The sequence below is a fragment of the Pagrus pagrus genome, assembly GCF_965226575.1.
Source record: "Pagrus pagrus genome assembly, chromosome: 18".
NCBI classification, from domain to species: Eukaryota; Metazoa; Chordata; class Actinopteri; order Spariformes; family Sparidae; genus Pagrus; species Pagrus pagrus.
The window spans coordinates 24,211,621-24,235,924 of NC_140202.1; the positions used below are offsets into that span (position 1 = coordinate 24,211,621).

General features: G+C 41.9%; 2 protein-coding genes across 3 annotated transcripts; both read left to right on the forward strand.

The window, feature by feature from the left end:
• Nucleotides 1-494: 494 nt before the first annotated feature.
• tulp4b (TUB like protein 4b) lies at nucleotides 495-14,782 on the forward strand. The gene is made up of 16 exons (XM_084381749.1): nucleotides 495-583; nucleotides 1,249-1,529; nucleotides 3,990-4,259; nucleotides 4,812-4,940; nucleotides 5,021-5,182; nucleotides 5,385-5,565; nucleotides 5,662-5,769; nucleotides 5,862-6,028; nucleotides 6,394-6,618; nucleotides 6,773-7,007; nucleotides 7,929-8,052; nucleotides 8,158-8,302; nucleotides 8,582-8,675; nucleotides 8,771-8,914; nucleotides 8,999-12,441; nucleotides 12,849-14,782. The coding sequence occupies exons 2-16, from the start codon at nucleotides 1,512-1,514 to the stop codon at nucleotides 12,963-12,965; spliced, it is 5,562 nt and encodes a 1,853-aa protein (XP_084237875.1). The 5' UTR covers nucleotides 495-583; nucleotides 1,249-1,511; the 3' UTR covers nucleotides 12,966-14,782.
• An 817-nt stretch (nucleotides 14,783-15,599) lies between these two features.
• Nucleotides 15,600-24,289, forward strand: slc18b1 (solute carrier family 18 member B1). 2 transcript variants are annotated; one of them, XM_084381555.1, is made up of 14 exons: nucleotides 15,600-15,813; nucleotides 16,010-16,149; nucleotides 19,227-19,322; nucleotides 19,416-19,489; nucleotides 20,208-20,355; nucleotides 20,610-20,766; nucleotides 20,856-20,992; nucleotides 22,060-22,161; nucleotides 22,248-22,339; nucleotides 22,442-22,537; nucleotides 22,623-22,697; nucleotides 22,811-22,904; nucleotides 23,250-23,299; nucleotides 23,396-24,289. In XM_084381555.1, the coding sequence occupies exons 1-14, from the start codon at nucleotides 15,783-15,785 to the stop codon at nucleotides 23,448-23,450; spliced, it is 1,347 nt and encodes a 448-aa protein (XP_084237681.1). In that variant the 5' UTR covers nucleotides 15,600-15,782; the 3' UTR covers nucleotides 23,451-24,289. The 2 variants fall into 2 exon arrangements, with proteins under 2 accessions (XP_084237681.1, XP_084237680.1); XM_084381554.1 differs by having other exon boundaries at nucleotides 16,007-16,149; nucleotides 23,396-24,288.
• The last annotated feature ends 15 nt before the right edge of the window (nucleotides 24,290-24,304 follow it).

Consider the following 24,304-nt stretch of genomic DNA (forward strand, 5'->3'; position numbering starts at 1 on the left):
TCTAACACTACAATAAAGATTTAATGATGATCTTATCCAGTGCTTGTAGTTTTTTGTGCAAAAAAAAAGAAACAACAGAAATCAGTTTATTGACCTGAAATGAGTGAATCTGATGTCATGTGAAATGGAGGAAAGTTATAATGAAGCAGTTACCTAATTAATAATAATTACGGGACATTCATCACATCAAGGTCTTGTGTCAGGATGTCACTTCAACTTACAGTACAAAGATGGGGTGCGCCGTGTGAGGTTGCCATTATAAAAGAAACCCCCTTTTCAGGTGCAGAAATGAATCCCTGTTTGATTGTGGTAGCCTGTGGACCAGACTCCATATCAGAATGTATCAATTTAAGGTTAAATTGTACATATTTATCTTCACTGACTCTTGACAGGCTCATTATGCGTATTGGTGCTTTCGTTTTCACTGGCTTTGAAGTTCGGGGTCCATTTTCCGTGCTACCTGCCTCATGGCAACCCGTTTTTAAAGCCACAACCCCAAAGTGCGCCAGCTGAGGAGTGCTCGGCAACACGACCGCACTGTGCGCCGCCTGCCTCTGGATTAACGTTGTTATAGCGGTGTCAGGTACGTGCATCTGCATTATGTTTGTCCGTATATCATATTCAATGATAACACACATGTATTTGTCACAGCAGCTCATTGGTCTGGTGAGCATCGTCTCATCCAGACTGCTGCATGCGGTCCGATGGGCTGCAAGACGCCTCTGAATGAGAAATCTAATTGATGTGATGTAGTGAGAGACCTTCACAGAGGAGATGATAGCAGGTCTTAGAGTTTTAATGGATGCTGTTCATCTGCATTCTTCAATTTTATCCTCAGAGGCTAATTATTGTTTTTTTCAACCTCTGTTTGATTAGAATGCGACAATTATATTCCTATTATCCGCGTTAGAAAACGTCCACAGTCATTTTTTTTTTTTTTTTTTCATGTAGAGATTGCAAAGAGGAGTTCACATCCTCCCCTGGCTGCTCTGCTGTTTGACGTAAAATAGGAAGCACGGACAGTATCAGTACCCATGGAGACAGCAAGTGCACTGATCTCCAATGCAGTGATGCTGTTGCATAGAGACTGAGAAAAACTGAATTTCAAGGTTGATGCACTGAATGACAACACGGCTATTTTAAGCAAGAGCCACCTTTTTTTCCCTCTCTCTCTCTCTGCCTGTCTCTTAGATTACCTTACTTGTTGATTTTATTCGCCTTTTTCCTTCTTTTTTTTCATTGCAACAGGATTACACAACTCTCGAGAGCCACATCAAGAAAAGACATGGGGTGGGCCGCTGAAGCCTCACATCATTTCCAAGGCAAACTCTGAAGTGCAGTGCCGCTTGATTTATTAAGTGGATGTAGAGCTGGACAACATCTAGCTGTATGATGCATTTTACCTCCCCTTAGATTTTATTGTAAGCACCGAGAGCAGAGCAGCCATTACCCTTCAGTGCATCATCTGAATGGAAATATGGACACCTTCAATGGAGGAATTTTAACTCAACATGCCCAGGAACTATGAGGTATGTTGGATTGTTGTCACCATCAGAAATTCTGCATGAACTCATCCTGTGCAGCCACAATGTATCCAGATTCGCAGATTTTAAATTGCAGAGGAGATCCGGAGGTTTTCAAAGATACAGAGTATGTCAGAATATCTATTGTGAAGTGTGTTGTACATGATGCACAAGACATGAAGAATATATTTAATGGCATTGTGCAGCTGAGGACATGGAGTCCTCAGTTTGACTACTTCACTCATAAACATGATGTTGCTGCGAAGAGGAGATGGAAAAAGAAGATGGAGATCAGGGAATACTGTCAGGCAGCAGATAAGATGCTTTCAGCGACGTAAAGCCACTTCAGGGGGAATAGAAATGCAAAGCTGTTTGACAGAAGTAGAGCATGACAGATATATAATGATATTATATATCCGTTGGCCGATATGTAATCCGCTTATATTGGTACGCTCAAATACAGATATATCGTTATTGGTGTAGCTATATGTTGTCCGCCAGTATGAAAACTTTCTTATTATAGATTAGGATGCAGATAAAGATGCTTGGGGTAATTTATAATCAATACGTTTCCTGTTTCAGTGCGAGAATGTCACTGTAGATGATTAAGTTTATTGTATAACTGTAAAAAACTAAATGGCTTCAATCATTACAAAAAATCTGTGTATATCAGCCGATATATCGATGTCCGGATTTTTCACTCGCTATTATTACCATCAGAATCGGCCCAAAATATTGAGTGTCCTTCGAGCTCTTGTTAAAAGTTTTAAAGGTTTGAGTCAGCGATTTGAGGGGAGATAAGAGGGGATTTGATTCCCCGTGTTAGCAAGATCACTAAAATGCATCCCCCTCGTCCTTCCTGTGGCAGAGAGTGTGCAGAGGCAGAAGAGTTGTTGAGTTGAATATGTAAGTCTGACTCATTGATCCTTTATCTGACTGAGGTAAGAACTGTGCTGTGTATTGATAAATCCACAAAGCTGTATTTGTAATTGGGCCTTTTTCTCTCAGTACCGCCCTTCTCTGTCTTTTGTCTCGGATCTATAATATTCTATAAACTATTTATACTATACTATGTTGTAGCCTGTGTTTTATATAGAGTCGTGCCATCGTCATGATCAAAGTCAAACGTGTAGTCGCAGAAGAGCGAGAGGATGATAGAGACACTCTACTGCCTGTAGTACTCCGATAATATTCCTATCAACATCAAAAGTACCAACGCTTAGTCATGGAGGAGTGTGAGGGTCATAGAGACGCACTGCTGCCTGTAGTATTCCTATTATGTTCCTGTAATATTTCTATGATCAGTCAGTAGCATCTGTGCTGCTGAAAAAACACCCAGACCAACCCACCTCTGCAACAAAATATGTAAGGCGCCCTGCAGCAATGTCCTCTGGGAGGCGTACATGGGTGTGTGTGTTGGTTGGTGGTTTGGAGACAGGGTAGGCGCTCCCATTGGGCCATCCCTAGAAAGTCACAGACTGCTTACAGTAGATATTTCTGTTGGTAAATGTAGCTTTTTCTCTACTTCAAAGTATACATGTGAGCCCTGTAGGACATTTTGTTTCCAGGCAGTGTCAGCCCAGTCTCAGCAGATTTAGACAAGGTTGGAAATGGATGCACTCGGTCTGAGATAAAACTAACCTAAGTGAACAAAGGCAGTACTGGGCAGGCCCCTAAAACTGAGCATACATATGTGATATTTCAATAATACTTTCGGTTTTTAGTTTGTGAATCCGTACAAATAATAGACAGACTGAAGTGATGATGTCATCTGGAGCGGCTCCATAGACAGTGAATAATAGAACAACAGCCAGAACACTATGAGCGGCAGCCATGGTGATTTTACTGCTATAAGGGCACATCTAGTGATTCACTGTTGAGCTCTATTCGGGAAGCTCATTTACATGAAAGAGCGCACAAGCCCCTTGTTTCAGTCTCTAATGATGTCTGTGAACTAGCTCGGTAAGGTAAGGTTCATTTGGATCTGTGTGTACTGTAGGTGTTGCCTTTACTCTGGTGGTTGCCTAAGCTTTTAATGTTAAATCCAATCTTATGCTCTTCACTTGGTCACATCGCTGATTCATCTTGATGGGCCCTGTCTTGGTAACCAGCAAAGCTATCTGTTTTATTATTGACAGAATTTTCTCACCACAAGGTCTATTTAGTGGGTGTTTAGATCATATCACAGTTTTACTGTAGAACTGAAGTGTAGATGTGAAATTACATGGGTTTTTTTAGCACTTAAAGGACTATTTGGCAGAAAAATCTCACCACAGGATGTTTTGTTTCGCTGTACTCTTCCACAGCCAACAGTGTACGTCCCAAAATGTCCTGAACATCAACAGTAGCCAGTGTTAGGCTCACAGACAGACACAAACATGCATTGAATCTGGTTTTATGATAAGGTCAAAAAAGCTGTATATTGTAGCTTGAACTCTGCTTCTCCCTCTCGCTTTTACCTCCCAGCCTGGTCACTCAGTAGGGATGTTGGCTGCCGTGGAACATGGTCCCATCCTCTGCAGCGACTCCAACATCCTCTGCCTTTCATGGAAAGGCCGGGTCCCCAAGAGCGAAAAGGACAAGCCGGTGTGCCGGAGACGGTACTATGAGGAGGGCTGGCTCGCCACAGGGAACGGGAGAGGAGTTGTTGGGGTGACGTTTACATCGAGTCACTGCAGGAGGGACAGGACTACACCTCAGAGAATCAATTTTAACCTGCGAGGACACAACAGCGAGGTGTGGTCTTGACTCTAGTAATATCACTCTCATTTCTATTTTCTGTATTTTTTAAATTGAAAACATCTTTCATTTTCCCCCTTTAAAGTAATCTCCTTCCTTCTCTGAACCCTGTCTGACAGAATTCATTGTAAATGAGGGTCATCTTTCAATTGTCTATGGAGTATAGATAAAGGTTAATTAAACTGATATTGAAACGTAGTTTAATATGTGCAGTAATCGCTGTTTATTGAGTTCTGTTGTATGCAGTATGAATAGGATGATAGTAAAAAGAAGATATAAAATCAGAGCACATGTAGATGTGTAACACTTGCATATTGTTTAGCTCATCAAATCCAAATTGCAATTTCAGATAAAAACGACGTCATCTCTCTTTTTTCTCTGCATGTGACTCTCCTTCCAACTGCAGCGGACTTTGAAATCACATTCAGACAAAAAAAAGCTTTTTTTAGCATTGTGCTCCTGCTGCGTATTAATCATGAATGTCCCTCTGTGCAGAGAGGCACCTGTATTTGCAAAAAACAGTAAAAGTGTTTTTGCACTTTTTTGCAGGTTGTCTTGGTGCGTTGGAATGAACCCTTTCAGAAGCTCGCCACCTGCGATATGGAGGGAGGTATATTTGTGTGGATCCAGTATGAAGGAAGATGGTCTGTAGAGCTGGTGAACGACAGAGGGGCCCAGGTAGACACTTTTTTTCTGTGTCTTGAAAAAAGTCTTTACATATACAAACATCTTGATGGGGGAACATTTCTTTGCTGCAGGTGAGTGACTTCACCTGGTCACATGATGGAACTCAGGCTCTCATCGCGTACCGGGACGGCTTTGTGTTAGTTGGCTCGGTCAGTGGGCAAAGACACTGGTCCTCCGAGATCAACCTGGAGAGTCAAATCACATGTGGCATCTGGACGCCCGATGATCAACAGGTACACATTATGTGGATGAACTTTCTTTTATAAAACATAAAGGAAAATACATCGGGGTGAGGATTTCCCCTTGCTTTAAATGCCTCCCTCAGTACAAGCTGAAACGACTTAAGTAATGGGCTTCTTTGCAGCACTGTATGCCAAGTGTTTAATGCTCCAGAGCATTTTCATCATTAAAGTGTAATGTGCAATGCTCCCTCAGGTCTTGTTTGGTACCGCAGATGGTCAGGTGATAGTGATGGACTGTCACGGGCGAATGCTTGCCCATGTTCTGTTACATGAGTCCGATGGGATCGTGAGCATGTCCTGGAACTGCCCTGATTTTCTGGTGGAGGACAGCACAGAGAGCGACACCGACTCGGATGACAATATTCTGCCTTTAGGTACAAACACGGTTCCCCCAGCTGCTCATTAGACAGCCTGCTACCTTCTGTCAGCTGTGGAAAGCTAATGTACTTACTTTTGTTTGTTCCTCCAAGTGCGCAGAGTCAAGCCTTTGCTGACGGTCACCTTCTTATCAGGAGATATCAGTTTGATGAACAACTACGATGACCTCTCTCCTGCCATAATTCGCTCAGGGCTGAAAGGTAGAAAAACCCATGTTTCACAAGTATGATTTGAACTGTGTTGATCATATGAGCCATAACGAACACATTTTTTGTACTCCTTCCTTGCACAGATGTTGAGGCCCAGTGGTGCTCCCAGGGAGACCTCCTGGCTGTGGCCGGCATGGAGAGACACGGGCTTCCTGCAGAGTCGGCCTGCGCGTCCATCATGAGGAACGCCCTCGTTAAGTTCTATAATGTCCAAGGAGAACACATCTACACTTTGGAAACACCGGCACAGGTTAGTACTGCATAGACTGAGGGATGCAGTAGATATAAACTGAACAACAAAAGTAAATAAATATTACAATACCCATAAGACTTCCAGCATTTAAATTATCTATTGATTTGAGCTGGTGAAAACAATCCATGTTGCCCAGAATTGTCCTTGATATTATCTGAATTATGCACACCGTGTATATACTGATTGTTATTTTGAGGGTCTGAAATGCAAAAGAAAAACAGAATTGGAAAAGATTAACAGCAGATGAATCAGTATTATAGTCATGTGAGAGAAAGATGTGCTGAAATGTCCTCGTTATATGAGCGAGTGAAGGCTACACTGCCAGTGACTGCAGGATTTGATTGTGATTGATTGTTTTCCAGAGACCCATCACGACCATCTGTTGGGGTCACAGAGACTCTCGTCTGTTCCTTGCATGTGGACCGGCGCTGTACGTGGTGCGTGTGGAGCACAGGGTCGCCAGCCTCCAGCTTTTATGCCAGCAGGGCATCGCCAGCGCCCTGCGAGAGGAGAAAGATGTGGGCAAACTGAACATGCCCTCGCTGCTCTGCTCTTATGTCACCACCGCTTTCATACCCACCATCAAGGTGCATTGATCCTTCATTAATCTCTGTACAGTAGCAGTCATAGGCAGCTTCTTACCAACTTGTCTTTCACTGTTATAATGTAAAACTGCTGACAGAGACATGTTTTCATTTGAGCATCCAGCAATTCTACGGCTCTTTCCTCTCTTTGTTCTAGCCCCCAATCCCTGACCCCAACAACATCCGTGACTTTGTCAGCTATCCCACAGCTGGGAATGAGAGGCTCCACTGCACCATGAAGCGAGCAGAGGACAGCCCTGAAGCAGGCGGACCCTGCTACACTCTCTACCTAGAGTATTTAGGAGGACTGGTGCCGATTCTTAAAGGAAGGCGCATCAGTAAACTACGGCCCGAGTTTGTCATAATGGATCCAAAAACAGACAGCAAAGCAGGTGGGCCTACACCCTACAGTGTCTTGTACTTTTCATAGGAACTATTTCTTTGGTAGAAAGCAGTTTCAGTGGAAACTGTTAACAGTTGAGGTCTGTGGATTATTCAGATCAACCACACAGACTCACATGGCAGCCATTTTCCTTTGACATCACACTCAGTCGGGAAGCTCAAATGGTTGGAAGCAGTGAAATGATAATAATGTGTCAGATTTCCTATGTTTATATGACTGGTATCCTGGAAAACAGCAGGAAACCATTATCCCAACATTTGAAATGTCAGAGGAAAATGGCCGCCATGTGAATATGGTCAGAAAATGTTTTTTGAGTTAAAAATAACACCTATCAAATTGACTAATTAACATGCTGTACCTTCTGTGTTCTCGTCATTTTGCTTCACTGTGAATTTAATTTCAGACAGAGGCAGGCTCGCTGTTCCCCCTGCTTCCGCTCTTAATGCTAGGCTTTGCTTATCGGCTGGGACAGACATGCGAGTAGTATCGATCTTCTCGTCTAAATATTGGCAAAAAAGCGACAATTTCGCAAAGAGAGGTGAAGTGAAATACTGCTGAATATACAGAAGCAACAATCTTTTTCTTGTCATCTTGAAATTAAAATCTGTGCCTGGTTCATCTTCTTAAACTTGTGCTCCATTTTTAAAATGACCAGATAATCACATTCACCTTGAGTAACCAAAAACAAATACACTCTGGTGATGACTACTTTTGTCTGATGTAACAGTCTGAGGCTTGATACAGAAATAGCCTGTACATGACCTGCTTGCAGTAGGGTTGCCTTTAGCCTGTGGTCAGACCGAACATTACCTTGCTTTTGAATGATGTTCTTAATGCAGGGGTGCTTTAAAGCCATAATGAGGACTGGGCTCAAACTCACCTTTTCTGTTTTGTGTATTTTATTTTCCAGAGGAGGTTTGTGTGAATCCCATGATCTCGTACACTGACAGCTGCAACTGCTCTGACTCCAGTGACATTGAGCTGAGCGATGAGTGGGTTGGGAAGAAGTCACCAAAGTTGTCCCGAGGAAACAGGTCACCCAAACTCTTCATGTCAGGAGTTATATAAATGAACTCTTTTTTTAACACGTCAAACAAGCCTGAACTAGATGATTGAATATTTAAATCTTTGTTTCAAAGGTTGAACATGGAATCGAGAAAATCCCCCAAACTTTCACGTGCCAATCAGGAAGGCCAACGATCGCCACGAATGCCAACAAAGAAGCCTCCAGCTCGGTCTCCAAGTCTGACACGTCGAGAGTTTTCAATGGATGGGATCACAGAGGTAAAAACCTGCTCGTGATATTGTCGTACCTGAATTGGTATTTTGTCCCATATGTCAAAATAATCCAGTTTTTCACAATAAGTTAAATAAATTGTCATGTGGATGTTTTAATAAGCAACGGTTCCTGTAAAGTACATGTTCCTCTATTTGTTATTATGTAACTTCTTAATAACATTTTCTGTTTCTTACTACCTGATATATCACACCTGTAGGCGGATGATTCATTTCCTTGCCACACTGATAACTCTCATTTTCATTTCCATATCTCCTGCCTCACAGCACAACTACCTTGCTCAAGTCACGTCCAACATCTGGGGGACGAAATTCAAAATTGTTGGACTCGCCTCTTTTCTCCCCGCCAATCTCGGTGCAGGTGAATGTTGCAAAAGCCACACAAACGTATCACAAGGACCGTTGTGCTGAATTTGATCGATGAAACAGTCACCATGACTTTCTTCTGTGTTTCAGTCATCTATAAGACAAGTTTGCTTCATCTGCAACCCAGACAGATGACAATCTACCTTCCAGAAGTGCGGAAGATTTCTCATGACTTTATGAGCCTGCCTGTGTTTAACCCCAATGTGTTCAGTGAGGATGAGGATGATTTACCAGGTATGAAAGAACAATATTTCACAATATTTCAGTTCATTAAGTTTAAATGCACTGACTCAGTTTTTGTATGTTATTTTTTCTAAGTGATGGGGCCGTCTGGAGTGGCAGGCGACAACCCTCCATGTACTGTCAACATTCCCATCGCTCCCATCCACAGCCCGGCTCAGGCCATGTCTCCAACTCAGAGCATCGGCTTGGTTCAATCACTTCTGGCCAATCAGAATATTCAGCTTGACGTCCTGACGAACCCTACAGCTACGGCAGCAGCTGCAGCTGCAGCGGCAGCAGCTTCTGTCCCTGTGACCGATCATGGGCAGGATGCAGTTGCATCACCATACCCAGTGCCAACTAGGTACTCAAACCCTGGTCAGGTGATCTTCAATGGGCTGGAGATGGGTCCTCTTCTTCCTGGTACTCTTCCTCCTCCACCGCCACCTCACCATCTGCCACCGCAGCCTCACCCGCAGCGATCTCATTCAACGCAGCCTCGCCAACAGCAGTCCAAACAGTCACAACAAATGCAAACGCAGCAGCTGCAGCAGCAGCAGCAGCAGCAGCACCAACAGCAGCAGCAGCAGCACCAACAGCAGCAGCAGCAGCAGCAGCAGCAGCAGAAAATGCATCATCATCAACAACAGCAGCAGCAGCAGCAGCAGCAACACCATCTGCAGTCCCAAGCGCAGCAGCTGCAACATCAGCAATTACAGCAGCAACAGCAGCAATTACAGCAGCAGCAACAGCAATTACAGCAGCAACAGCTTCAGCAACTGCACCACCAGCAGGCGCTACATCAACAGCAGCAACAACATCAACAACAGGTTCAGCAACACCAACAAATGCATCAAAATCAGCCGGTGACACCCCAACAACTTCAGCAGCAACATCAGCTCCAGCAGCAGCAGCAACAGATGCAGCTGCAGCACGAACAGATGCAGCAGCAGCAGCAGCAGATGCAGCAGCAGCAGCAGCAGATCCGCCAACAGATCCAGGAGATGAGGCAGCAGCAACAGCAGCTCCAGCAGCAGCACCAGCAGATCCAGCAGCAGCATCAACAGATGCAGAGGCAGCACCAACAAATGCAGCAGCAGCTGAAGATGCAGATGTCGCTGCCCCCTCCTCCGACCGGCTATCCTACCATTTCTTTACAACAGATTCATCTGGCTCTGCCTCAGATTCCTCCTCCCAACACTGAGCCTACAATCAACAGAGGGGATCATATACACACTCTGACTCTGAAACCAAGTCTGCCACGGACTTTACCCCCCTTCACTGACATGGATGGAACTATGGAGATGCAGATGAGGAAGGCTAATCCTCCTCCTCCATACCCGGGCACCGTAGCATCTGCAGCGGCTGCTACAGCCGTCACTACGCCTCAAACCCTTGTCACAAACTGTGACAGCCCAAGTGTCCTGGCGCCTGACCCCTGCCTCAAGAAGGATGAATTTTTGCTTCACCCTGTCACTTTGCAGTATCCAACACCTCTGGGATACGAAAGGATCACAACCTTTGACAGCAGTGGCAATGTGGAGGAGGTTTGTCGGCCACGGAGGCGTCTCATTCGCAACCAAAATGCATATGCTGTCCACGGCTCGGCCACGCTCAAAGTCACGTCATCAGAGAATAAAAAGATTCAGCTTCCCTACAGCTCAGCAACACTGAGCCGCCTCTCCGTCCCTCGATACTCAATACCTAGTGGAGACCCTCCTCCTTACCCAGATCCAGCCAATCAAGTAAGTGCTACACTCCCTCCTCCGCAGAGAATTGATAGCAGTCTGATTCATGCCACTCTACGTCGTGACCGCAGAGACGTGGGACTTAAAGTGCCACAGATGATGGAGAGCTCAAGAACCCTTCCTTCCAAGGCTAAAATAAACAGTGCACTAGCCCTTAGCTACCAGCAGAGGGTGCCCACCGCATTGTACACATGCACACAGTGCAGCAGTAACAACAGCAGCACCAGTGTCAGTGTTAGTGGTGGCGGCACTACAAGTAGTGGGATTGCAGGCGGGACGGTGGTGAGGCAGGACTTCCCACCAGGGAAAGGAGCACATCACAGCACCATCATCGTGCACTCTAAAGGTGCGTCACCGCTGGCCTCTCAGTCCTCTTACAGTCTGCTGGGTGCTGTTGATAACAGCAGGGACAGAACAGTGTATGTTAACTCCGCCTTCACTGAAGATGAGACTTTAAATCAGCAGTGTCACCTTGAAAAATCTGTACGTCAGCTGACTCTCGGCGATGTCAGCTTGACAGTAAAACGCCCTCCGCCTTATCAGTGGGACACCTCCACCACAGAGGAGTTCTGGCTCACCCCAGAGCAAACAATGTTAGGTCCTCCACCAGGACCTCATAAACCGCCTCCTATCCTCATCAGTCAAGCTCAGCACTTGGATGTGACCCGGCTACCGTTTGTCCTCACAACTAAACCTCCAACCAGTCCAAGCACAAGCACTCTTACTTTCCCGTCAGGTTACCAGATATCCCTCTCGCCTTTTCCTCCAGGTGTGGGTCACAGTGGTCCTCCACTTCAGACCTTACAGAACCCTTCACCTCAGTGCTCCCCTAATGATGTGGTTACTTCAGTCCCTTTTGCTCAGCAGGACCCCAACTTGGTCTTGCCACCGGGATATCCTCCCAATCTAGCTAACTTGGCATGCTGCCCTCTCCCTCCAATGTACCCAGGAGCCAGCTCATGTGCCGGACTCCAGCTGCACCCCGTCAACCTTCACCCTTGGAACCCTTACCCGTGCCCGCCTCCCATGCAAGACCCTCCAGCACCTCCCCTCCCTACCAAAACTCATCAGATTTTAGAGAAGCCGATTCTGTCCCCACCTCCTCCTACTGGGCCGCCTCCTCCACCCCCTCTCCCTCCCCCTCCTCCCCCTACTGAGCTACCACCATCCAAAAGTGCCACAGAGGATCTAGCAGAGTCTGCCAACAACTTTCCAGAGCCATCTTCCTTGAATGAAAGCCCCGTGCCACAGGAGTCAGAGCGCTTCAACAAGAAGAGCCGCAAAAGACTGGACAGCAGAGCCGAGGAGGCCAACATGCCCAACGTCTCTGAGGGCAAATCCAGAAAGGAAGGCCGCGCACTGTCCGACTTCAACACTCTCATTTCCAGCCCAAGGCTCGGCAGCAGAGAGAAGAAGAAGCCCAAGGGGCAGAGAGAGCAGCTCAATAAAACCAAGAAGATGGGCAGGACCACAAACGAGTTCCAGGATAGTTCAGAGAGCGAGCCAGAGCTGTTCATCAGCGGCGATGAGCTCATGAACCAGAACCAGAGCAGTAAAAAGAGCTGGAAGAACAAGCGCAGCATGCGCATGGCGAGTGAACTGGAAGAGATCAAGTGCCGCAAGGCGAACGAAAGAGAGGACCGTAGTTTGGGAAGCCAAGGATTTGTCTACGTCATGGCCAATAAACAGCCACTGTGGAACGAAGCCACCCAGGTCTACCAGCTTGACTTTGGAGGACGAGTCACGCAGGAGTCAGCAAAGAACTTTCAAATTGAGCTGGATGGTAGACAGGTAACGTGAGAAGAAATCCTAAAGAATGTAGAGCTGATTAGTCAACTGACAAATAATGTACATGCAATGTATTTTATTAGGGCTCGACCTATATATCACAGATATCTGAATTTTCTTACTCCATAATATCGATAACGACATTGGCCCCAGTCAGTCAGGGCTCCAATTTTTACACATCAATATTCATTAGCTTTCCACTATAATGATATTTTTCCATTATATTTTTGTATTTTTACATTTATGTGGGTTTTGGACTGTTTGTATAGCGAAACAAGCAATTTAAATATCTCTCCTTGGGCTCTGGGAAATGTGATCTGCAATTATCATTATTTTCTGACTTTTTATAAAAAACAAGATGGTCAATACACGCTTTCTGAAATGTCTTCCTCATTCCTGTCTTTTTATAGGTGATGCAGTTTGGGCGAATCGATGGGAATGCCTATATCCTGGATTTCCAGTATCCTTTCTCAGCAGTGCAGGCATTTGCTGTTGCCTTGGCCAACGTGACTCAAAGGCTGAAGTGAAGAGCTTACTTTGTGTTGTTGTAGACTAACTCAAAAGGAGCCACACTGGTCTTACCCCCCCAAAGTGTGGGGCTAAAGCTGAGGAAATGTCAGTGTTGTGGTGGCTCTTTTTTTGAAAGATGAGATTCAGTTGGTCTCGGACGTGCAGATCTTTAGCGGTCAGTCTGTGAACGCAGTCGAGGTCAGTGGTCGTGGAGTCTAGACGAGCTACTCCATCATTTCTAGTTCATATGTTGAATGTACTCGAGCTAATTTTATTTATAATTTAAATGTTATTTAGTGAAGTAAAAAAAAAAAATGTCAACCTTCCCTGGATAAACAAAAGGTTTACTAAGTACATGTTTGAACGGATTTTAAAAACAGTTTGAAGGTTTAGTAACACATGTGAAGTCAAATGACGGCTAATTTAATGTATTTAAAATGAATTAATATTTCATATACGTTTGTAATGTCAGGGTTGCCTACTTTGTGAGGTGTGGTGGCATTCAAAATTGCAAATACATTTTGATGAAGCCATACCATACTGACACAAACACTGTTTTAATTAAGTTTTAAGAAGGTTTTATCATGAAAATCAAATTATGTTTTTTTTCAATACCTTTATTTGTATCTTTATTCATCATTCAAACCTCATTTATTCACGGCTATGATTTGATCTTTAGTCTGTTTACTTTGCAATATGTCCTCTATGTTATGTGCAAATTGCTGAACATGCAATAGAAGAATATATTGATTCTGTAACTGCAACGTGAGGAGTTGAGTACAGTTTAACATAGTTTGTATATTTTCTATTCATGATACTTCTATGAAGTGGTGCAATGAACATAAACATGACTTATTTTGGCCACAATACTGCGAATCATTGTTCGGTCAGAGCCGCTATGATCTGACGATGTATTGTTCATTTTTTTTCACATGTAAATTTACATATTCTTTTCCATTTTCCAAAATTCCCCTCTATAACTGTCAGATATGGTCAGCAGTACATTTATGTGTGACAAATTCAGCAAATACTCGGATGCATTTGGCTCAAAGTAAGAGGGGAAGATGGTTCAAAACGGTCCGATCCCCACAAACAAATTTTCCTCTCAGTGAATCTCAAAACTTGGTTGGCTCTGTGTTGTTTTCAGTGGGTATTTATGATGCTACTACATCAGTAGTTTGCCTTGTTGGAAATCAGTGCTGCTTTAGATAGATAGAGCTTGTGTGCAATAATGCTACTACGTAGAACTGATGTTGTACTTGCAAAAAAGAAAATACAAAGCTGCTTGTGTATTAGTAAATGACCGAAACATCATTATATGCTTAGAAAAATTTGCTTATTTGTTGCTAATTTCAGTAATTTTTGTACTTCACCTTTGCTTTAACATGGTACCAAGAGTTTTTTGATGTTACACTTGTAGAAAAAAAAAAAAAGAATGAGAACAATAAAGTTGCAAAGGTATAAAATACAACATATTCAGATTAACTGTTAGTAAGAGTGAGATTCATGTAGATTTGGTGCTAATGTATAAAGAAACAAATGTGGAAAATGTCCGGACATTTTTTCATTTGCTAACAGAAGGTTATTTTAAAGTATATGAAGAAAGTATTTTGAGAGAGGATAAAGGACATTTAGTGCAGAGAGTTTTAATTTAACAGCTTTTTATTTAATGCAGCTTCAGAGACGTCAGTTATCAGCAATACTGCCTAACGAATAGATGGTTGCCTGATTTTTTTTCTCTCTTATTTTGTGAAGGAAACAAATATGATATGACCATAGGTTTACATGGACCTATAGGCTGGCCAAAATCTAATAAAAAATACATTGTTCCAAATGTGTTTGTTGTTTTGTTTCATTTCCAGTCTGGCTCTGACGCAAAAGTTAGTGATCCGTGGAGCCCACACCACAGTTTCCTCTTTAGTCTGTTTGTGTCGGAGTTATGAAGTGATCAACTGAAAAACATTTAAAGGATGAAAGAAAGAAATGTTTATTTGTTTATTTTTCACGTCATGTATGTGTGTCATTGTATGGTGTCACGAATTTGTAAATAACTTTATGTTACAATTTGTGTCTTTAATATTTAATATGGGAAAAAAACATCACGTCACTAAACACAATGTGTCAGAAAACAGAATATGTCACTAAACACAACATTTCAGAAAATACAACCTGTCACTAAACACAACATGTCACTCAATACACAATATGTCATGAAATGCCCCATAACTTCACAAAACACTACAAAACACAACAAAATTACCCCTATAAAATCATTGTATGCTCAGAAAATGGTGCTTATGTGTTGTTAATGTCAGTAAATTTGTTCTACACCTTTGTTTTAACATGGTACCAAGTTGTTACACTTGCAGAAAGTGTCTTATGAAATGTTGTGTTTTGACCCTGAGGGCCACTATATACTCAAAATAACAATATTACAACAAAAACAACACAAACATACATTTATTCGAGCTATAAAATAAACTTCCAGTATTAAAACGCACATTTAACCATTAAAATTAATGTATCTAGCTTCTATATTTTGTGATCGCAGGGGGTGGGTTTCATCGCTGCACCCACCGGAAGCAGCGTGTCGGTGCTTTTATTTTGAAAGACGCACAGGAAGTAGTGTGTGTTTTGAAAGCTGACGCTAAACGTCGTTGAGGAAATACTCGAGGCAGCCAGACTGTGTGGAGATAGAGGTTTGTTGTCGCTGAGGAGCTGGACTACTGTCTCCTGCTGGTGTTTTCGGGACTCGTCCTGTCCTCCGTGTGTGTTACCGTGTGAATGTCCGTCCTGAATTCCGGTGACTGGATACAAAAGCCTGGGAATTAAAAATGGACCCGCACGTTGATCTTCAGCAAGCAGGTTGGTCACTTTCATAACTTGTTTAATAAAAGTCTGATAATCTCAATTAATGGCAGTGAATTAACTTCAACTTTAACTTGAGTCAACGTCAGAAGCCACATTATCATTTAACTTTATGCCAGATGTTTAACAGTCATGTGTCATTATCCTTATTTCTGTTCCTTAACTTTCCCTCATTTCCCTTTTTTCTCAGCAGATAACAGCCCTCCCGCTGAGTCAACGGATCCTCCCCCGAGGATGACAAGACACCAGATCCTCACCTTAATATCATTAGCGTCTGTCAACTTCAGTTCAATGATCTGCTACTCAATATTAGGACCATTTTTCCCCCATGAGGTGAGTTAAAGAAATCACAGGGCACCAATAACATGACAAGGTGCAAGAGTTTGAATGTGAACTATGTACATTTTAGAAGAGAAAGATCTTCATTGACTGATATTTAATGCCTAAACTGAATAAACTGACCTTAAAGGACAGCACAATTTCATACTGTTTCACTTTGTTTACATGTAGCGGACCCCGCCACCTCTCTAGCTTCAAACAGTGTTCTGGGGACCTTATTTTCCTCTGAGAACAGCTTGTATGAATAGCTTTGTATTACTATCTCATTAATGTTGTAATTAATACAGTTCTGGGTTCAAATTTCTTCTAATAACAGATATAAAAGTTTTAGATTTAGGTTATATCGCGATACGTGATATATATCTCAATATTTTGACATCTCCTTATAGCTGCTCGGACTGGATGACAGAATGAAATATCACCCTAACCCTTTGACCAAAAATCATCATTGATACTGCAACAATATTGTAAGGAGGACTTTTGGTACTTTCACAAAATATGAACACAATGAGATTCATGATAAATAATCATCAGTAATGTGGATATAACGACTAAGTAGATAAAGGGAAGTATTAAAACAAGTAGACCAGTCTGGTAAGTAACAATTAACCCCAACCAATATACTGTTTTATCAATATTGTTACCCGATGTGTGCCGATATAAAAAACTTTTTTTTTTTGGAAGAGATTATTGAGAAAATTGTAAGTATATCAATATCTAATATCATTATTAGGCATCAGTCCTCAATATCAAGTATAGGTCAACCTCTAATAACTATATCCAAAATCTAAGACACTATATACTGAAGTCTCAAATCATGTTAACAATATTTATATATTTCCCAGCCTTAGTTTAAACTAATGTGGTTCATAGGTGATAAAACACATCCTTATACAATCAGGGCCTTTGCTGCTGCAGCCTCACTTGGTCTGGTATGACCAGTATGGTGAATAATTTTAGCTAATGTAAACTTTAGATTGATATGTGGTTACACTTTATTATAACCATCATTGATAAATGATACATTTCTAGTTAATTACTAATAATTAACTAGAAATTAGTTAATAACACTAAGTTTTAGTATTTTTCATTTTATTTGACTTTAGAGGCGTCTTTATGATCTTTGTCCCTAATTATAAACCAAAGTGAACTAAAGCATTATCCTGTAACTCCCACTGTTCAGAAAAACAAACACAGGCTAGCTTTAATAGCTTAATAGATCAGTTATAGGTCATTGTCAGGTTGTTTAAATCCCATTGGCTGATGTTTAACCTTTTCTATTTGGTAATAATGCAGCTGATACATAAACTGACTCCTCTAAATGTGGTCTTATTAATGACTTATAGCTGATCTATAAAGCTATTTACATCTTATAATAATGAATATAATACTGACTACCTAATATCATATAGTTGCTATGGTAACTGGCATTAGTATTTTGTTGCTGTCTTGCTTAATGTTGACTCAAGTCATGAGAAAGTGCAAATGACCGAGGTGATGTCTGACATCAAACAACAGGAGCAAGATAAAATCAAACAGAAACTCTGCACACAGTTGAGACATCGGATAACCGCAAAACAGTGAGGCAATGTGTCTTAAATCAACAGTAAAACATATAATGTGCTTTCTCTAAATGAAAGATTACATATACACCAATCTGCCACAATATTAAAACCACTGACAGGTGATTTTACACAAGCAGAAGCATCTTAAGGGAGGAAGAAGCTGAGAGGTAAAGACAGCGGAGGGAGAGGATATCAAGATGCTCATCTTAGATATACTGCACAGCGCAAAGAATAAGAATCTGATGCTCGAGGCCACAGGCAAGGAAACAACTGCTTTATTTGGTACTGAGTATGCAGTCATGTATGAGTTTATGCCATTGCATCAACCTCAGGTCAACAGCTTTCAAGCAGAAGCTGTATCTGATGTATGAGGTTGTGCGAAAATGGTGTAGTAACACTGATCATCTTGGTACAATGCAATGCTATGCTGGGAAACCTGAGTTCCACCACCCACCCAAACATGATGTCAGTGACCCCCCAGAATGACAATGCAACCCGCCACAATTCAAAAAGGCTCAAGGTGTCAACCTGGTCTCCAAATTCCCCATATCTCTATCCAACCGAGCATCCATGCATCACGCTGGAACAAGTCCAATCCAAACAGGCCCCATCTTGCATCAACATGACTCAAAGGAAACACCATCACCACCGTGGCGTCAGACACAAACAGGCACTACCTGTTGGATGGGATTGGGATCAGTTTGAGCATTCCTCAGGTCACTCACTGTCCTGCCATCAGGGAGCTGTTGCCATGTACTTGGGCGCAATCCCATTTACAATTTGTACCCCTACCCCTCGTTTTCAGGACACTCCTAGTCTGAAACATAGGACGTAACCCAGGTCTTGTAGTGACTCAAGACAGGGTAAAAATAATAGGATAAAATAAGGTAACTTTGTCGTATTTTTTAGTATATTTACAGAGACAGATCATTAAAACTTGTAAAAGATCTTAAACAGCAGCTGATAACTGCTACCAGCGAAGTGAAAACCCCTCTGTTTCAATCAAAGATCATTAATTTAATGATTGATGGGTTGATGGAGGTGCTGATAGCGAGACCAAAGAACAGTTTGAGACAGTGTGGATGAGGCCCATAACTTGTGATGCTCATTCATGCAACCCATGTCATTGTGAAGCTCATAGATTAGACAACCATCAACAACTGAGGAGTAGTGTCTCCTCAGTGGAACGAATGAGTGATCATGTGCTAGACATCAGAAAGCCTTCCTGAAGGCCAGTGAATGACTGGCTCTGTTAAACTTATCTGACTGAAGGTGTCAGGTACCATCAGCTGACGTCATGTGTGTTCACTGCCAGACAAAGGTCAGGGCAAAGTGCGGCAATAAATATATGATGATCGGATTATAGGCACAGCTCTGTTATCTCAAAACATTTTCACCTTTTTGACCCTTTGTGTTATTGAGTTTGTTGCTTGGTGGTTGTTTGATTAGACGTCTTAGTAATTTCTCCTCAGACCTGTAACAGATTACATGGATTTTTCTCCACAGGCAGTGAATAAGGGAGCCAGTCAAACTGTCATTGGCCTCATATTTGGCTGCTACGCTGTCTGCAATTTAATTGGGTCATTGATAATGGGGAAGTATGTAAGTATATGGAATTATTTCTTATCAGTTTCATGTTTTCTGAACATTGATTTACAGCCCAGTAATCTGTTCTCTACTCTGTTGTTGTTTCAGATCGTCCAAATTGGTGCAAAATTCATGCTCGTGGCGGGGCTTTTTGTGTCCTCAGGCTGCACCATCATGTTCGGGTGAGCATTGGTCGGGTGTAAACAAAAAAAAATCCAGCTTTTTAAATGTTATTATTATATGTTATACTGATTATCTGTGGGCTGTGGACAAAAAGAGTCATTTAAAGATGTCATTAACTAACTAACTAGTTAGCTTGGTTAGCTCTGCGGCTAGCGGTCCGTAGCTGACTCTGCCCGGGAGTGCGACCATTAAGACGAAACTGTTCAGTCTTCACATTCTGTTCTGAATTGTTTAAACTAAAAATCTTACATATTTTACCTTTAAAAAGGTGAAACGATATATTTGTGGCCCATGATTTACAGATTTACAAATTCAGCAGGATTGAATGGAGTCGAGGCTGAGAGCTGCAGACAGGGTGGGAAAGATGGAAAGTATTTAGAGACGGATTAATGCAGACATTGTTTCCAGGGATTTGCTGACAGTAAGAAAAATATAGAATCACACAAGCCTCACCATTTAGACACTTTATGTAATTTAATTAATTGACTGCAAGGGCATAAAATGAGCCTGTCATATATAGCACATATACAGGGGCGTTTTTTTATTCTTTATTTAAATGTGGATGAATGTGGATTTGTGATTTACTCTGTCAGGCTATTTAAGACCAAACTGACAGCCGTTGTGCATGTAGTCAGTCTGAATTTGTTTTAGTCCTAACATGACTAAAAACAGTCATGTTAGGACTGTTTTTAGAAACATGAATTTCTCTTCTTGCAGATTACTCGATCGGGTTCCCGCAGGACCCCCTTTCATTATTCTGTGCTTTGTTGTGAGGTCGATCGACGCGCTGGGCTTTGCTGCTGCGATGACCTCCACTTTCTCCATGACGGCAAAAATATTCCCAAACAATGTGGCGACTGTTTTGGTGAGTGTAGACAAGTCTTGTGCGACAGGCATGTTGTTTGGCCATTAGAATCATGAGCAGACAAGAAAAGCATTATAGTTAGGGTTGTTTTCCCGTTTCTCCCAACGCCATGAAAAATAATACATAACCTCCAGTTTACAGTTTGTAGAAAGAGTGGTGAAGCTGCAGAAATGCTCTGATTCTTCTTGCTTGTAAATATACTGCACTGTTAACACAAGTGCATACTTTAATGTGCTGCTATTCTCTCTCTTCAGGGTAGTTTGGAGATTTTCACAGGACTCGGGCTCATCATGGGGCCTCCAGTCGGAGGATGGTTCTACCAGTCTTTTGGATATGAAGTCCCTTTTCTGCTTCTCGGATGTTTCCTTTTGATTATGGTTCCTTTCAACATATACGTCTTGCCAACCATTGGTAGTAGTTGGAGATTTCAACATATTAATCGTTAGTTTTCAGTAATTTCAAAAAATGTAATTGTGTTTTTGTGCTTCTGTCCACCTCAGAGGCCGATCCCTCGAAGGATTCATTCTTTCGACTTCTCACCAAACCGAAAATCATCCTGATCTGCTACGCCATATTCACTCTTAGCGCGGGTCTGGGCTTCCTGGATGCCACGTTGTCCTTGTTTGCTATGGAGACGGTAATTCAGTTTTTAAAATAAAGGCAAAAAATTGTAGAAAGGAAACTTTAACCAGTTGCTTATCAGTATGCAGAGTAGTCATGTATTGGCTCTTTATTTGTCATTATAAAGCAATTCTGAATGCGCTATTCTATATGAGCACATTTTACAACTACTTACTATTGATAGTAAGTAAGGAAGTTGCTGTACATGAATTATGATCTTTACAATAATAATAACTTTTTATATAGCACCTTTAAAAACAGAGATTATAAAGTAGAATTAAAGCCAAACAGAAACAAAGGATAAAAACAACTACAAGGAATAAAAAAAAAGTGACATCAAAAGGCAGGTCTATTTCAATCAGGAGAGACTCGTAATTTTTTGAGTGAGCATGTAGATTTATTGCCATGTGTACAAAAGAGAATGAGAAAGTCTTTGTCGGTTAGGCTCCATCGTGATGAAGTAATATCTTATAATAATAGCCTTGAAGAATTTGCTGATTTTGCTTGCTTATCTCCTGAGCTGCTTCTCTTTGAGTCGGTTTCTGTTTTATTTATTGAGACACTCCACTTCACTGTTCCACAGGTGGTTGAACAGGCCCATGTGTGCTGCAATGTGCCAGCAAAGGCACGGTATAAGAGTCCTGCAAGCAAGTTAATTTAGTTGTAAATAAAGCTGGATTGAAAGTACTTGAAAAACTCAGGTTATATATACATAAATGCACTTTACACATTTGCTAGACCTCAAGGAGTCACACACTGAGTTATTGTTTACAAGAAAACGCCACATAGCCACATTAGGAGAAGCTGATGTATAGTGAGCAAAGCATATTAAGATCGGTCTAGATCGTTCTGTAGAACAACTTCCTTTTTGACTATCAACAAGCCGCAATCAGGAAGTTATTGAGGTAAACTTGTAGTTAATGGCCTAGTTGTATATAGTAATATGTTGAATAAGGCATTAATAAGCGCTTTATAATGACAAAGAGCCAATACGCTACAGATATGCATGCTAATAAGCAGCTAGTTAATTGTTAATATGTGTTCCTGAATCTAAAGTTTATTGTTCCTCTCTGTTGTGTCTAGTTCAGTCTCTCAGCCGGCTATGTGGGACTGGTCATGCTGGGTTTGTCCTTGCCATACTGTCTGGCGTCACCACTGATCGGGTATTTCACTGATAAATATCCTGTGAGTACTAAAGCAAACATGGATAACTCGCAGGCTTGTTATTCTGACTTTAAAGTTAATCCCTTGTGTGTGTTGGTGTTCATCAGGCCACCAGGAGTTGGTTCATGGTGATCGGAGGTCTCGCAACTGCGACCGGCTTCTGTTTCCTCGGCCCGGCTCCCTTCCTTTACATCCCGAGGTGATACTATGGAGACTCTTTACGTTAAAGGAACAGTCCCACATTTCTGAGACTACACTTATTCTCTATCTTATTTCTGTTTTTGTTTGTTTGTATGTGCAGCCAGCTGTGGTTGCTGGTCCTCATGCTCGGTGTAATTGGGTTTTCTCTGGGTATGACTGCAATCCCGACGTTCCCTGAGATCATCGGATGTGCATAGTGAGTGGCTTCACATGTTGTGCCCCTACATTCATGACCTGAGTATAAGGTGAAACACACGCTGCACATTCTTTCCTCTTTGCAGTGACCTTGGATATGAAGAGGGACTGAGCACTCTTGGAATGGTCTCTGGACTGTTTGGGGCAGTTTGGTCAACAGGGTGAGTTCAAGCCGGTGGATAATACACTAATTATTGAATTCATTGTTGCACTGGTTTCCTGTGATTTGATTTTGAATGTTTTCTTCTGGGTTATAAAATGTGTATTCTTTCAGGATGTTTTATGGCCCAGTAGTGGGTGGCCTTATCACACAACATCTGAGCTTTAAGTGGGCAGCTCTAGTCCAAGGAGGCTTGGCGTTTCTAGCTGTAAGTATCGGTTTGTTCAGACGTCATTAGCATTTTTATTGTCTTCTTGTGATTTGAAAGATCCCATTCACACTTTAGGACCATATATCATCAAGTATAAACGATTAGGTAATCCTGCCAGAGACAGCGGTTTTTCAGTTGCCAGTGTGACAGAGACAGCATGAGACAGTGAAAGTTGTCTCTTTAGTTGCACGTCATTTATTTAAGCGATGGAGGAAAGTGATTCCAGGCCTGTAAGTCATTCAGAAGTTAAACACACCATGAAGATTGATAGAAAAAGAAGCGTGTCGTTCTGGTTTCTGAGCCGTCACACACATGAAACTCAACGAGCAACTCTGTCCTCAGGCCCTTCTCCTCGCTCTGTGTTATCTCTATGAACGCCCGCGGCAGCAAAGGTAATCATTAACCTCAGATTATCACATTTAAAACACATGGAAGGCTATCTGAATTTTATGCTGTTTGTAACACTCACTTCTGTGTTTGAATTCAAGCACTCGAGAAGAAAGTCGGCGGAAAGATGAAAGCACTCCTCTCCTGGCTGAATGAAGCCCTCGCAGCATGTGTGAGGACGCCTTAAAGAACAAAGCGTCAGCTACTTGTGGGAATTAGCCTCCAAGCTACTCGAGTTATTCATTGCATTTTAATATTTTTGATAAATCATTTTTGGTGTCGCAGAGATAATGACAAGACGTTACAGAATTGTTTTGCTTATTTTCATTGTAATCATATTGTCACTTTTTCAAGAAGTGCCTGAAAAATTGTTTGTAGTCATAAAGATAGCTCAATACTTTTTTGATACTCCATGTTCAACAGTATTGAATGTACTGATGATATTAAAAAAAACAGGTCCACAGATGAACAGATATGCTGCACACTCCGCACAGAAAAATAATAGTTATCCTGTTCTGTGTGTCTTAAACTTAATTTTTGTCTGGCAGTGGCATGAAAACAGTTTAAAATCCTGGTATTGTAACAACCTCAGTACTGGGTCACAGCGGTACGACCGTGTTACTGATTTAAAGTAGGTACATTTAGATTTTAATAGATTATTTCATATGTGCACTAATGTATAAGTTGCACTTGTGATGATGAATGTAACATGAATGCATCAAGTTAACCACTGGAAATCACAGGACATTTAAGTCCAGATCACAAACTAAATGTGCCTTTTGTCCTGCTGCATTAATGATCTTATTTTTCTACATCACGAGGTGGATTTTATTTTGATGAATACCGACCACAGTCATAGTGACATGACGGAAATGAACATGTTAGGTGATAGTGGACCTCTCTTGGTACACGCACATGTTCACTGTGGTCAGTGATTTTATATGTTTTTGATGTGTTAAACTGATTTGAATAAAAACAGTGAATATATCAATGTCAGACTTTTCTATTCA